The 12,785-nt window shown below is 37.8% G+C and overlaps 1 protein-coding gene across 6 annotated transcripts in view; it reads left to right on the plus strand.

Moving 5' to 3' along the window:
* REPS1 (RALBP1 associated Eps domain containing 1) overlaps nucleotides 1-12,785 on the plus strand; it is a 59,135-nt gene that overhangs the window by 31,028 nt on the left and 15,322 nt on the right. For 4 of the 6 annotated variants that reach the window (XM_044423623.1, XM_044423600.1, XM_044423586.1 and 1 more), the window contains exons 9-11: nucleotides 127-263; nucleotides 8,897-8,977; nucleotides 11,424-11,511. In XM_044423623.1, the coding sequence (XP_044279558.1) occupies nucleotides 127-263; nucleotides 8,897-8,977; nucleotides 11,424-11,511 (306 nt within the window). The remainder of the gene's footprint in view (nucleotides 1-126; nucleotides 264-8,896; nucleotides 8,978-11,423; nucleotides 11,512-12,785) is intronic. The other 2 variants (XM_044423608.1, XM_044423615.1) reach the window with 1 other exon arrangement.

Raw genomic sequence — 12,785 nt, forward strand, 5'->3', positions numbered from 1 at the left:
ATGTATGACTAGCAAACTTCCATAATTATTAAACAAAGTTGGTAAAAAGAAAAAAATATGAATAGTAAACGGGCTTTAGCACGAAGCTATAAGACATTAACACACTATTGTGTTTGGCTTTCATAGTGGTTCCTGTTTCAGAAGTGGGGGATCAGTCTGGTGAGGTAGGTTATGCAAGTTCACCAGCAGAAGCACCTCCAAGCAAATCGCCATCAATGCCATCACTAAATCAAACATGGCCTGAACTGAATCAAAGCAGTGAGGTTAGCAAAAATATCTTCTCATTTCTAGTAGTGTCTTGTCTTGAGAGTTAATGTATGGCGTAATATGGCCTAGATGCCACTGTGCCATAAACTAGTTTGTTTACCTCATTTTTAAGGTCCACTGCAATCAACAGCAAGTACTTATAGAATTGTTCCTAAGTCATAGGATGAAGGAATATTTTGGGATGATTAACAAATGCTCAATTATATCTTAGCAAATCCAGGATTCTTCATATTTCTTCTTTTCCCCCTCGTTGGTCTTTAAAAGTGGGCTGTTTTGTCAGTCAGTAACTTCTGTTCTAAATGTAGCATTGAAACCTTTGCTACTTTAGTTGTATCATTTTCATATGTGATGTTACACCCTGGTGATACAGAAATCAAGAAAGTCTTGACAGTCCTTTGTAAAAGGACAAGTTCTCATGCCATACCAACCCAGCCTGACCTAGATAATTTGGCTAATGATGGGTTGTTCACCTCCTCCTTCCCCCTCAGTCTTTCCACAGGTATTCCAGGGGACCCTGCTGTAAAACCAACCTTGCTGCTCCCTCACACTGTGATCACAAGTGCTTTTTGCTTCTTGTTCCTTTAACTTGCTTTCAAATATTGCTGTCTCTGGCTTTGACAGCTAGTATATATCCCTGCCAAAAACACCTATTACTTTGTCAAAAACCTGTTTTAAAGGGCACCCAGTGCTAGCTTTCAGAACTCCTTTACCTCCACAAAGGGGTGGGATGTGCTTTAGCGCTTTTTTCAAGCAGCTGGTGGAGTCTCAAGGAAAAGTACAAAATGCTCAAAACTCTGAGAACAATCAGGAAAAAAGGAAAAAGCTGAGGATCTTAGCATGAAGGGGGTGTTAATATCACCACACTAATACCACCACACTAATATCACCACACCACACCACAATATCACACTATTTTTGTAATCAAAGATCCCTTGCACCTTTGCTTTCCCTACTCAGCTAACATTTTGACAGTTGTCAGGAGAAGGTAATGGGGTGGTGGGGGGGGAGGGGGGAGAACACTGTTTGGAGCCAGTTTTCAGGGTTGCTTCTTGTTGCACTCTGATAGCAGGCAACCCCAGAACTTTGCCCTGCTGAGGCACCAATTTTACACATTCATGGAAACCTCATGCAAGTGCAGCTAAAATAATAATTACAAAATACCAAAAATATTTGGGCTCACACTTACAGCAGGAGAGACCCAAACAGCACAATTTGTGGGAAGGTTGATTCTGTGTTGGCTCTGGCAAGAGTAGAAGGAGTTTTTGCCACTCTTGCCAAACAGCTTGCTGGCTAGTTCCTTGTACCCATAATGGAGTTGGTTGTCTGGGTTTGAATGACACAATAACTATTGCTGATGCTTACAATTGCTGTGCTTATAAAAACTCCTAAAACAAGCCATAGGTTGTCAGGGTGGCTTGTTGTCTATGAATAAGCTACTTTATGGAAAATGGCACTGTGGCTTGTCATTTGCAATAGGTTGTCAGGTCATGTGAATCCAGTCACAATTTGGATTTTCTAAAACTGGCTTTCTTTAGCTCCTGAACTGTAGAAGTAAATGCATAACTTACATTGCCCAGTTTAAATATAGTCAGGATACTTGTTTAAACAAATTTGTTTCCCCATTGATTATCTGAGCAAATCCTTTTGATCTATAAGAAATAAAGACAATGTTAGTATCAGTAATCATTTAAGTAAGCTTCTGCTAACCACATAATTAGATATTCACAGTTATAAGGAAATCCTGATCCCCAAAATCATGGCTGGTTTAACTAGATATGTATAATTATGGCCTTAGTAGTGCTGAATGCTTTAATTAATAGGGTTTTTTTAAAGCATTGCCAAATCAGTGAGGGGATATGTATTCATTTTGGAATATATATGTTCAACTGGCAGATATCCTTAGGATAACTGACAATCATTAAAAAAGCAGAAAAAAGATAAAATAACAACCAAAACAATATAACAATGAAAATGTTGAATAATAAAATATTTAAACATGACAAATATTGGAGGCAGCAGTTAATCACCACCATATTAAAAAAGAAATGCCTGACATAAGAGGAAGGTCTTAAACTGGCTAAATGTATACAGTGAAGAGACCAGCCATGCAGAGAACAGGCATGTATTCTAGCAGCTTTAGCTATTAGAATTTGTGTTTTGAGACAGCATACATCCAGTTACAAGGTACTAGGACCAGCCAACACTTTCATGCTCTTGACTCTTGAGAGACATCTTGACTAACGGGTGTTATAGAAATGAAATCAGTAAAGCAAGCTCTAGGCACTTTCTGATGTGCCTAACAGACCATGGACTGAAGGAATACTATACATGTAAACAGATTCCACAAGGATTAAAATTCTCACAAATAGTATTCACGTGCACCATTGCACATTCCATATTGCATGAGCAGAGGGTACTACCTGCAGAACAGAATTTGCTGTGGGCCCTGCAATCTGCTTGGGTGTTCCCTTGTGTCTGTAAGTCTGTGTTTTCAGACATTCTCCAGCAGTAAGTGTTATGTCATTAGTAGAGAAAATATGTAATAAAGACCCTCAAAAACTTGAAACTTGGAAATGAGGAGTGTGAAGCACAAATGTTCAAGATACAAGAGAATGAAATGACCAAAATAATTGGAATTACAAACTGATTGGTGAGATCAGCAAAGAAAAGATGTTTTTTTAAAATTCAGCAAAAGTAAAAATAGTGCAAAAGTATCAAAGAGTACAGTTATCACTACAGTTCACTTGATTATGTATCCTGTTGCTATTAATTAGCTCAGACAAAATATGTCCTGATTTAAGTTGTATTTAGGTGGGGAGGTGGGACCAAATGTACATCTCTGCCTGTCCTCTGCATTTTGTATTCCTGAACACCTGAATTGGTGTTTTATTCCATGTAGGTTTCTCATGTTAGGGAAAGTCAAAGGCAGAAGAAGAAAAGGAAGACCAAATAAGAGATGGATTGACTTCATAAAGGAAGCCACAACCTTGAATTTAGAACAGCTAAGCAAGGATGTCATGGATAGGACATTTTGAAGGGCTCTTATTCATAGAGTCGCCATAAGTCAAAGGCGACTTGGTGGCACATAACAACAAAGTTTATCAAGTATGCCCCTGGACTCTCTTAGCAGGCCCACTTATTACCAGGAAACTGCAAGCAAAAGCAGAGAAGATTTCAAAAGCAACAAGGTAGTAGAACAGTCTTTTCTAAAAGTTCTAGAACAGTACATGAAATTATCACTCTTCCCAATTATCTTATGATCTGCCAAATCAAAGTCCATATAATTTTTTAAGTTGAAATCAAATTGCAGTGCCTCAATGCTTTTTAGAAAAAGGCAGTATATAAATGAGGATGATAATTATAATAGAGTCAGTAGCCTGGTTTGAACATAATAGTATGTCAGGCTTCCTAGTTTATCATTTATGAGTATCATGGTTTGTTAGCATGATTCTTGCTTGCCACAAGAAAAACAAACCAAAGTTCCTATATAGCACATAACACTGAACAAACCACAGATACTCATTCGCCTTGGAACTGTAGTTTATTATTACACCTTATTCGGACCACTCTGTTCATACTTTGTGGACCTTGAAATCAGTTAACTAAGCTATTTCAGTCAGTCTTAACCTGTGACTGGATGAAATGATTTTGCTTAGTTAAGCCTTTTTTTTAGAGATCACCTTTTTGTCAAAAGCTGTCATGATCAAACAGCCCACTGTTTCAGTGACAGTGAGCTGTGGTGTGTGCCAGGCATTATTTTTTTCATCCCAAGATGGTGGGTTGTTGTGTAATGCAAATCCAGCTGTAAGGAGTTTTGTGAGGATTGTTTAACCCTCATGTAATTCTGCTGGCCAGGTTCAGGCAACATATGTAACAGGCCATGGTTGGAAATGGAATATACAGAGTGCTGAATGGTTTATCATGGCTTAAACAACCCACAGTGGACTATTTGATTGTATCAACCAGGTCACTAACATGTTGCTCATTATTTCATATGCCTGTTTCAAGTTACTTCTTGATTTATACAGAAGGGTTTTTTAAGCAAGGACTCTTTGAGGAATCCTGAAAAATGATACTAGAAATGTCTCAGGGATTGCCATAGTGACAAACATAGATTAATAGGGTGAAAATATGTACCTGTTTGGCATTTTAGATTCCCAAACATTGGATGAATCTGAATGACTATGTCATACTGTATATATAATTCAGAACTCAGTTAGCTATATACAATTATTGAGTGGGTTTGAACATCACACTGACCTACCCCGCAAATGATCTAAGTTGGTTTAGTTGGTGTGTAAACATTCCCTGTTCCACCCAACAAATAATTGGGCTCACCATGGGTTGTCTTTTCTCCCAGTCCTCCACTTAGAATTCCAAGGGACTTGGCAACTAAAACCACCTTGTCTCATCGGCCTGGTTCATTTTCTGGTTTTTTTCAGATAATTACCGTTTACAATCTGAGACAGCCAGTGGGTTTGCAATCCATTTCTCATATATACCCACACCAATTCCAATGGGGTGGTTTGTCATGGGCAACATGTCTTCCTGACAACCCATTCTAGGAATTGCTGATGCTCGCAATTGGTGGTTGTGCTGTCTGAACCTAGGAAACTGATGCAACATGGGTACTAGTGAGCCACTTGCAAGAATGGCAAAACTCCTTTTTCATGCTTGCAAGTTTGCCCAGGATTCTACCATGGCTAGACACCCCATAATGGCCCAAGTGACACTTTGATGTGCACCGTGTGTATGTTTTTCACCTCCATTTTTTGGCCAATGTGGGTTTCTTTTTTGCTAGTTACTCTTTCTGGAAATTGCAAACATCAGCTTGATAACTTGCTTTCTTAGTATCCCTTGTGATATCCACTGACATGCCCTTCAATGTGCTCAAGAAGTGACTGGCAAGCCATTAAAAAAAAAAAGCAAATACACTGTGTGCAAGCATGTTTGTTCTATTTTCTAGTGATCACACTTGTGTAATTGCAGAGGTCAGCAGTGATATAAGTGTAAAATCTTAAACCCATTAAAATGGGGACAGAGGACAGTTTATGTACTTTTTAAAGCTAAGAAAAGGAATGGGATATATTTTTGCACTTCCCAAGCAGCTACAGTCTTGGGGAAAAACTGAAAAAATGTACACCATCCCTAGGAACATCGGGGGGGAAAGAGGATTTCACTGCTACAGTGATATAAATTTTGCCCTACTCCCTTTTTTCCGAGCACGGATCCCTTGTGCCTTTGCTTTTATATGGCAGCTCACCCTTTGACAGCTGTCAAGAAAAAAGAAGGAACCTCTTTGGGTCAATGTCTTGCAGCTAAGATGTCGTATTTTGGTATTCATGGAACAGTATGCAGTATGGTTTGCTGACCACTGGCAGCCCTTCCAAGGTGACACTTGGACACATTGAAAGGACTCTTATCATGGGAATTGCAAAAGCTGACTGTCAAAACGGCTTTTGTGATCTCAAGTGTGAAAACAGGCAAAAAAGGATGCTGCCAGTCAAAAACAGTTCTTAATTGAGGTAGAAAGGGGACAACGCATTGTTCTTACCTCAGTGTTATACCTAGGGTAGCAAATGAAGGAGAGGACTAACTACTGCAGTAAACATATTTTTGTCACACTAAGCTGTTTGCAACCCACCCTGGCTTATTGTCAGTGTGGGTTTACACAATGTACAAATGTCATTCAGTGACAAGCCCCTTCAAAGATCCCAAGCAGCACAGTAGAGGAGCTGTTACTGGTTCACCACTCCCTTTTTTGTAGAAAAAGTGTTCCAAATGTACTGAACTACTTTGGCAAGTAAGAAAACTGCTAAATAAACTTGTTCAAGCGTGCGCCTCTGTGGGTCTGAAATGGCAATTTCACTTGGACAATGCCCTGAGACTAGAGACAAAGTCTGTGAAGAGGGGTTTTTTCCCTGGTTTGCTTTCCCCTGACAGCTGTCCAATGGTAAGCTGTCAGGCAAAGAGAAAGCCATAATTATCTTTGCTCACAAAAGGGATGCAGCTAAATCATCCCCTTCATGATGAGGTCTCTACTTTTTTGGCTGAACCTGTTGCACCTTTTTATACCCTTTTGTGAGAAAGTAGAAGCTTGGAAAGGTGGGAAAATGTGTTCCACTCTCTTTTATGGAAGCCAAAAGCTTTAACAGCTGTCAAAACCAAGGCCTCCTTTTATAATTATTTTTATAGACTAAATCAGAATGTTTTCACAGGTGTGTGTGTGTCTGTCTATCTGTGTCTGTATATGCTTATGCTTCATCAAAAAATCCTAACTAGTCATTTCAAAACTCCATTTTAAAAAGAAGCATGTGATTTCACATCTGTTCTCCCATACAGTAGAGCAGCTTGAAAACATGTAGCACACCTATCAGGGAAATGCAAAGTGAAAAATAAACTTTTTGCACCCTCTCTGGGTCAGTGTCAATAATGGGTGGCTGCTGCACTTTGACAGCAAAAATCCCCCAGGTCATGGCCCATGCAAGTCTTCCCATTTCAGTCCTGCAACAATGCACACTTAAACAAGTTAAACTAGAAGTATTTTAAGGATTTGCTTGTCCATTGCCCATCTCATCACCCTTCAGAGCAATTTCATTTTCAGACTGCCCTTGTTCAGGTACCTCTGCTTCTGGGTGAACACTCATGCAAAAAAAGCTAAGGATTAGTCACACTTCTGAGTTCAGATAACATGCTAAGTCATGGGTTTAAAAAGCCACACTTCATAAGAACACAATAAAGTCATGCCTTCTGTTTGTGGCTTGCAGCTAGTTAACAAGCCATGATAGGTTTGTGGGGATGAGTTTAGAAACAGTGACCTGGTTTGTACACCAACACATGGTTACTTAACCATAATTTGTTGATTTCTGGATGTTGTGATATGTGGAGCCATCACAACATCTGGAATAATAAATCATAACCCTGAACAAAAACCCATGGGAAATAACCCAGGGACTGAGGAAAGAACCCATAGCTTATTCAGTGGTTGGCCAGCCACACACCAACCCCAGACATCCCTCTCTGCCTACCAGAGAGCACTCTGGCTAAACTCATGTCAGTCAGAGTAGCTTGGTGTGATGAGTGAGCTAGCTTTTTAACTTAAATAATTCAGAGCTCTGGTATTCATTTTGAATGCCAGAACTGAACAGGACTCACAGTGCATCCATTCATACTCACTCCTGATTACCCTGTGTTTTCTTTATTTACTAGTACAATTTACAGTGGGAAGGGGGAGTGTTGGTTTTTTTGTTTTAACAATTGGGTGTAAGAAATGCTTTCTGCCTTCTGCTAGCCCCTGCTTTAGACTCATGCAAATGATTTGTGGGGGACCAGTGGAGATCTTTACCCTTTAAAACAACAACAACTAGCAATCTTTAACTGCTTTAGAAACTCCCATGCTACAGTATGGTGACTTGTTGTTGAAGAAACACAAGTCTAATGCCTTCTTGAGTTCAGTGAAGTAATTTCATGTGTTTTTGGATGCTGGCAATTCTATTTTTTAAGCTTTACGTAAGTATAAAAGTTATATAATAGGATTTTTTTTCTAAATGGAGCATTAATTTTTGTTTTTCATATTTGGAAGTAATTACAAGATAGAAAATACTAAACTTTTTGAGCTAGTAACAAATTGGCTTGTAAGAACATTTTCTTTTCCTTGATGATTTAAGCTGCCCCTTTATACATTTTCCTTGCTGCATGTGAACTGCTTACAGTGAACAGCTGTTTCTGTAATTAGGTCCCATTCACAAGGTTGGTCAGTTAAATGTTTTCCCAGCCATGTGGCAGTTGTTCATAGATAAGCAGTTGCTTGTTAATAGGAGATTATATAAAGGCCACCTGAAGCAGGTTAGTACAATGTAGTACATTGATTTGACTAATAGTTACTCATTATTCCACTAATTAACATTTCTCTTCTGAGAAGTAGTCTAACTTCCATATCCTAGACCAAATCCTTAATTGCTTTGTGCCTGATTATTCCTGTTGTGCCTGTGCCTTTCTATGAGCATGAAAAACTTACTTGGCAGTTATGTATTATGACAGAGCATGTCCTATACCTTGTTGAAGTGAATTCTCTATTGATTATATAGTGTGAACTTCTAATCCTTTGCATTGTTTCAATTTTAATTATTTTTTTTCTGATTCTGGATAAATTTTGTTCAGCTTAGAATCATTTTTCAGGGATTGCATTGGCAAGTTGAACATAAATTTGTGAATATTTTTGAATACAAAAGATAAACATTTCCAATATCTAATATGGGAAATGCTTTATAAATTTATATCAAGAGGGGAAAATGTACAGAATTCCATAGTATTTACATTGGTAGCATACAATGTTTTTTAAAGGTGTTCTCAGTAGCTTGATTTTGTTAAATTTATATGCTGTCTTTCACATAAGAGAAATTGCTTAAGTTTTTCTCATACAGATTTGTAGCCCATATAGTACTTGGGACAGTTAAAGGTTGCATTGAAAAATTGCCAGAAACTGAAATTCGACATTTTTTTTAAATGTATATTCACAATTTTTGAAAATACAGTAACTGCCATTGCAACCTCTGAACTACACTAAATCTTCTCCAGGCAGCCTTTACTCTATCTCTCATGCTGACTTGTCTCTCCTCTGTCTGTTCAGCAGTGGGAGACATTTAGTGAACGCTCCTCAAGCTCACAAACTCTGACCCAATTTGATTCTAACATTGCACCAGCTGATCCTGTAAGTCAATCACTTAGCTTGCTTGTTTGAAATTAATTTTATTAACTCTGAATTTTCATTAATTGTGTTTTGCCTGTTAATGCATGATTCTACAATGCTTGGTGGGTTGGGGAGTGGTGGCAGACTTTTTAATCTGCTTTCAAATTCATCATAGGAATCTTGTTCACTATTTTAAGATGAAAAGTGGAATAATTTACAAGTGTAACATGAAATCTCTAATTTCTAAAGCATTTTGTCTGCATAGAATATTTTGGGATTCTTAATTATTTCAGCAACCCTGAGGAGTATTGCTCCTTAATAGTTGTACAGATTGTTAGCTACCTTTTCCTGAAAAAGGAAATTGAAACCAGAATATATGTTCATTTGCCAAAGGGCATCAGGGCAGTCTGGCTTATCTAGATCCAGCTCTGTATCCATTGCATATCCAAGGATATTCACACATGCACAACAGACTTTTCTTATGCACACCTAATAATTAAATGAGCTAGTACTTATTTTCTCCACTGGCTTCCTGAGTACATGGTACTGAGTTCATGAAAAAAACTGCTGGTTTCTGTGAACACCACCACATAAAAGTTGCTTCTTCTCCATGTGATCTTGTACACAGGAAGGCTGCCCTGTATATTATAAGTGGCTCTTGGCCCACAGATATCTTAACAAATCATGTATATATCTGTTATGCTGTCAAATACAGTGTTTTGTTTTTTAGACACGGGTTCACTTGCAGTTTTACGCTGTGCTCTGAGCCTGCACAGTATTTAAACAATGCTATATATGCAGTTTACTTCTTTAAGTAGAAAGAACATAAATTTCACAGTTTACAAAGTCAGCAAAAAAGTAAAAAGGGCTTCTCTGACTCTCCCTCAAGGCAAGCCAGGAAAGAGTCAGAAGGCGAGAAGAGCTGGGATGGCCGAAAGCTACTATTCTGTGACACTCTGCAATTTCCATGTTAAATCTGTATACCCTAGGATAGCCTTCACCAACCTAATTCCCCTGCAGATATTTTGGTCTGCAGCTTGTTGCATTTTAGCCCATACTACCAGGTCTGGTTAAATCTGAAGGCTGACCCATCTGTAGGGCAGCAAGTTGGTTAAAGTTATTGTTGGATCTCCCTCCCTGCAGCTTTGCACTCTGCCCCTCCAGATATTGTGATTCTCCCAAGAAAGCCCGTCCCATTGTTTGGCTGTCACCACTTTGAAATCAAAGCCACTGTTGTAATACCAGTTCTAAAATATTAAATTTTATTTTTATAAATCATATGGTTTAAGCTGTAGTTACAACAAACATTTCCTGAAATGTGAAAAAGCATTTATTTGTCACTAGGTAGTTTTAAGAGGTGGGAGAAATAAAAAGAGGCATAGTAATACTATATCACTTTAGGTCACAGGCAGCAGCCCTTTTCTTCCCAGACTGCACCTTGTTTGTTCTTTCCTTTTGCTTGATGTGCTTAGGTAATTAGTACTGATGTGTATCTTTAGAGTCAATAACTGACTTTGAAAAATGCACCAAAAGCAGGTCAAAAATAGCCTTTTTACCCCCATCTTTGATCTTGGCGAGGCAGAAATTGAGCTTTTATATTAAAATTATTTCACCATACAGACATGTATGGCCTAGTGGCTGCTGCTGTAACAGTCCTACAATCTACCTATTCAAATTATTAAGGATTAAATCACGTGTACTCTTGAGCAATTATTTAGAAATATGCAATGGATTGTGTGCAAATTCTTAAGGGAAATATTTGTTTAGTAGTAATTTCCAGTAAACTTTGCCATGATGTACAGAACAAACATTTTTTAAAAGAGTGAAGGCATGTGCTTATGAAGTTTGCTAGGAAGAGAGCAGTAACCCAGTTCATAAAGATCACAATGCCAGTGGCAAAATTATGAGTCACTAATAAAAAGCAAATTTGAACGTTAAAGAGAGAAAGATGTACATGTGTACTTTTATGACAGATTTAAATTTAATGATGTTGATGTGATGTATTATATGCTTAATTTTGCATTATTTTAGATGTGCAGAAGATTTCAATACGATAACAGCATAAACTCATCATCACAATTCTTTATTGCTACACAAACCAAACCCTTTTTCTGTTAATATTGTAAATGGAAGTGCAGTATTGAAGAAAAACTTGTACTGCTTTGCATACTTGCCCTCTGCTTGATGGGAACACCATGCAGACAAAAATCAGAACTAAAGAGAAATGCAGCACCCCCACATAAAGTCCATTAGTATAACACATGACACTTGAAAAGAATGAGAGGACAGGTTTCTGCCCACGATGCTTACAAGCTAGAAATATGCTAAGCAATACAGTGGGAAGGGGATGGCGAGGGGGACAGGATGAGATGCCATTATCCATGTAATGGATCCTTTTAACAGTTATTTTAAAGCTCTAAGCTTTCTCAGTTTAATCTAAATAAGCTTTCTCTGTCTCTTTTCTTAGGATACTGCTATTGTTCATCCTGTTCCTATTCGAATGACTCCAAGCAAAATTCACATGCAAGAAATGGAACTGAAAAGAACAGGAAATGGTAAGAGTTGTTAGCAGTTACAGTGTTGTCTTTAGAGCCATAAGTAAAGAGCCAAGAATAATTAACTATTAGTTGAAAGCTTAATGAATTAAAAACTACATTTATTTCAGTACCATTCAAAATTGTCATTCTGTAGTTCTTGAAGTGATATTTTTCTCCACTTAACACAATGTAGAATGAATTGTAATCTTTGCAATGTATCTGTTTTGCAAATAGAAGAATCTAGGAAATGTTATTAACAGGTCTTAGCACTGGAAGAGGTTGAGAGATTTAGATTGAAGTGTAATGACTGATTGGGATGTTTCCACCATCCTGAAAATGTTATTTGACATAAGTGTGCTGACCACCGTGCTCTTCATCTGAGGTCTTTTTCTGAATCCATTTGCCTTTAGATTGTATTGCCTGAGATGCAGGACAGGGTCCTGGACACTGGACCTGCAACAGTGTCCAGGTTGTGCCACTCTCTTACTTAAGATACTTATTTGTTCCCCTCTATAATGAATTTTCATTCTTGTGATCGCTTCATGTTGTTAAATGGAGTGTGTGGTAAGGATTAATTTTGCTAATTTTGTTTTGGTTAAACCTTCAAGTACGGACATTATTTGCATCTAAAAAGGAAGCCTACAAAGAGCAAACTTAAACACACACAATCTTATATACTGTAACTCTTCTCATTCATTACATTTCTGTACTGCTCAATGATTAAAGATCATTTATAAATTTTATAATTTATAATTTTATAAATTTTATAATTTATAATTTTATAAATTTTATAATTTATAAATTTAAACCATAAATGGGTGGTTTATAAAATAGAATTTAAAACAGTAAAATATAGATAATAGCAAAACATAGTGATCCAACAGCAGTGCAAAACTCCAAAAACACAGAATATGTATAGAATGAAGCAAAAAAATGGGGGGGCAGAAATAAAGCTTTTTACCTGGTGTCAAAAAGATCACAAAGTAGGGGACAGGGAGCCCTTGGGGGAAAGCATTCCAAAACTGGGTGCTGTCACTGAAAGGCTTTCTTCTTGTTGGCCATTCACTTTTCATTTGGCAGTGGCACCCAAAGCAGGGAGTCTGAAGATAATCTCAGGATTATCCAGGCAAATTCTTATGGAAGGAGACAATTTTTCAGGTAAACTGGCTTCATTTAGATCTTTAAAGAGAAATACCAGGCATCTGAAGAGGGCCAGAAATGGACTGGATGCTAATGTAAATAGCAGCACTGGTGTAATATGACTGTAGTAGCCAGTGCCTAATGATAATCTC

The sequence above is a fragment of the Varanus komodoensis genome, unplaced genomic scaffold (assembly GCF_004798865.1).
Source record: "Varanus komodoensis strain SLA01 unplaced genomic scaffold, ASM479886v1 scaffold1, whole genome shotgun sequence".
Taxonomy (NCBI): domain Eukaryota; kingdom Metazoa; phylum Chordata; class Lepidosauria; order Squamata; family Varanidae; genus Varanus; species Varanus komodoensis.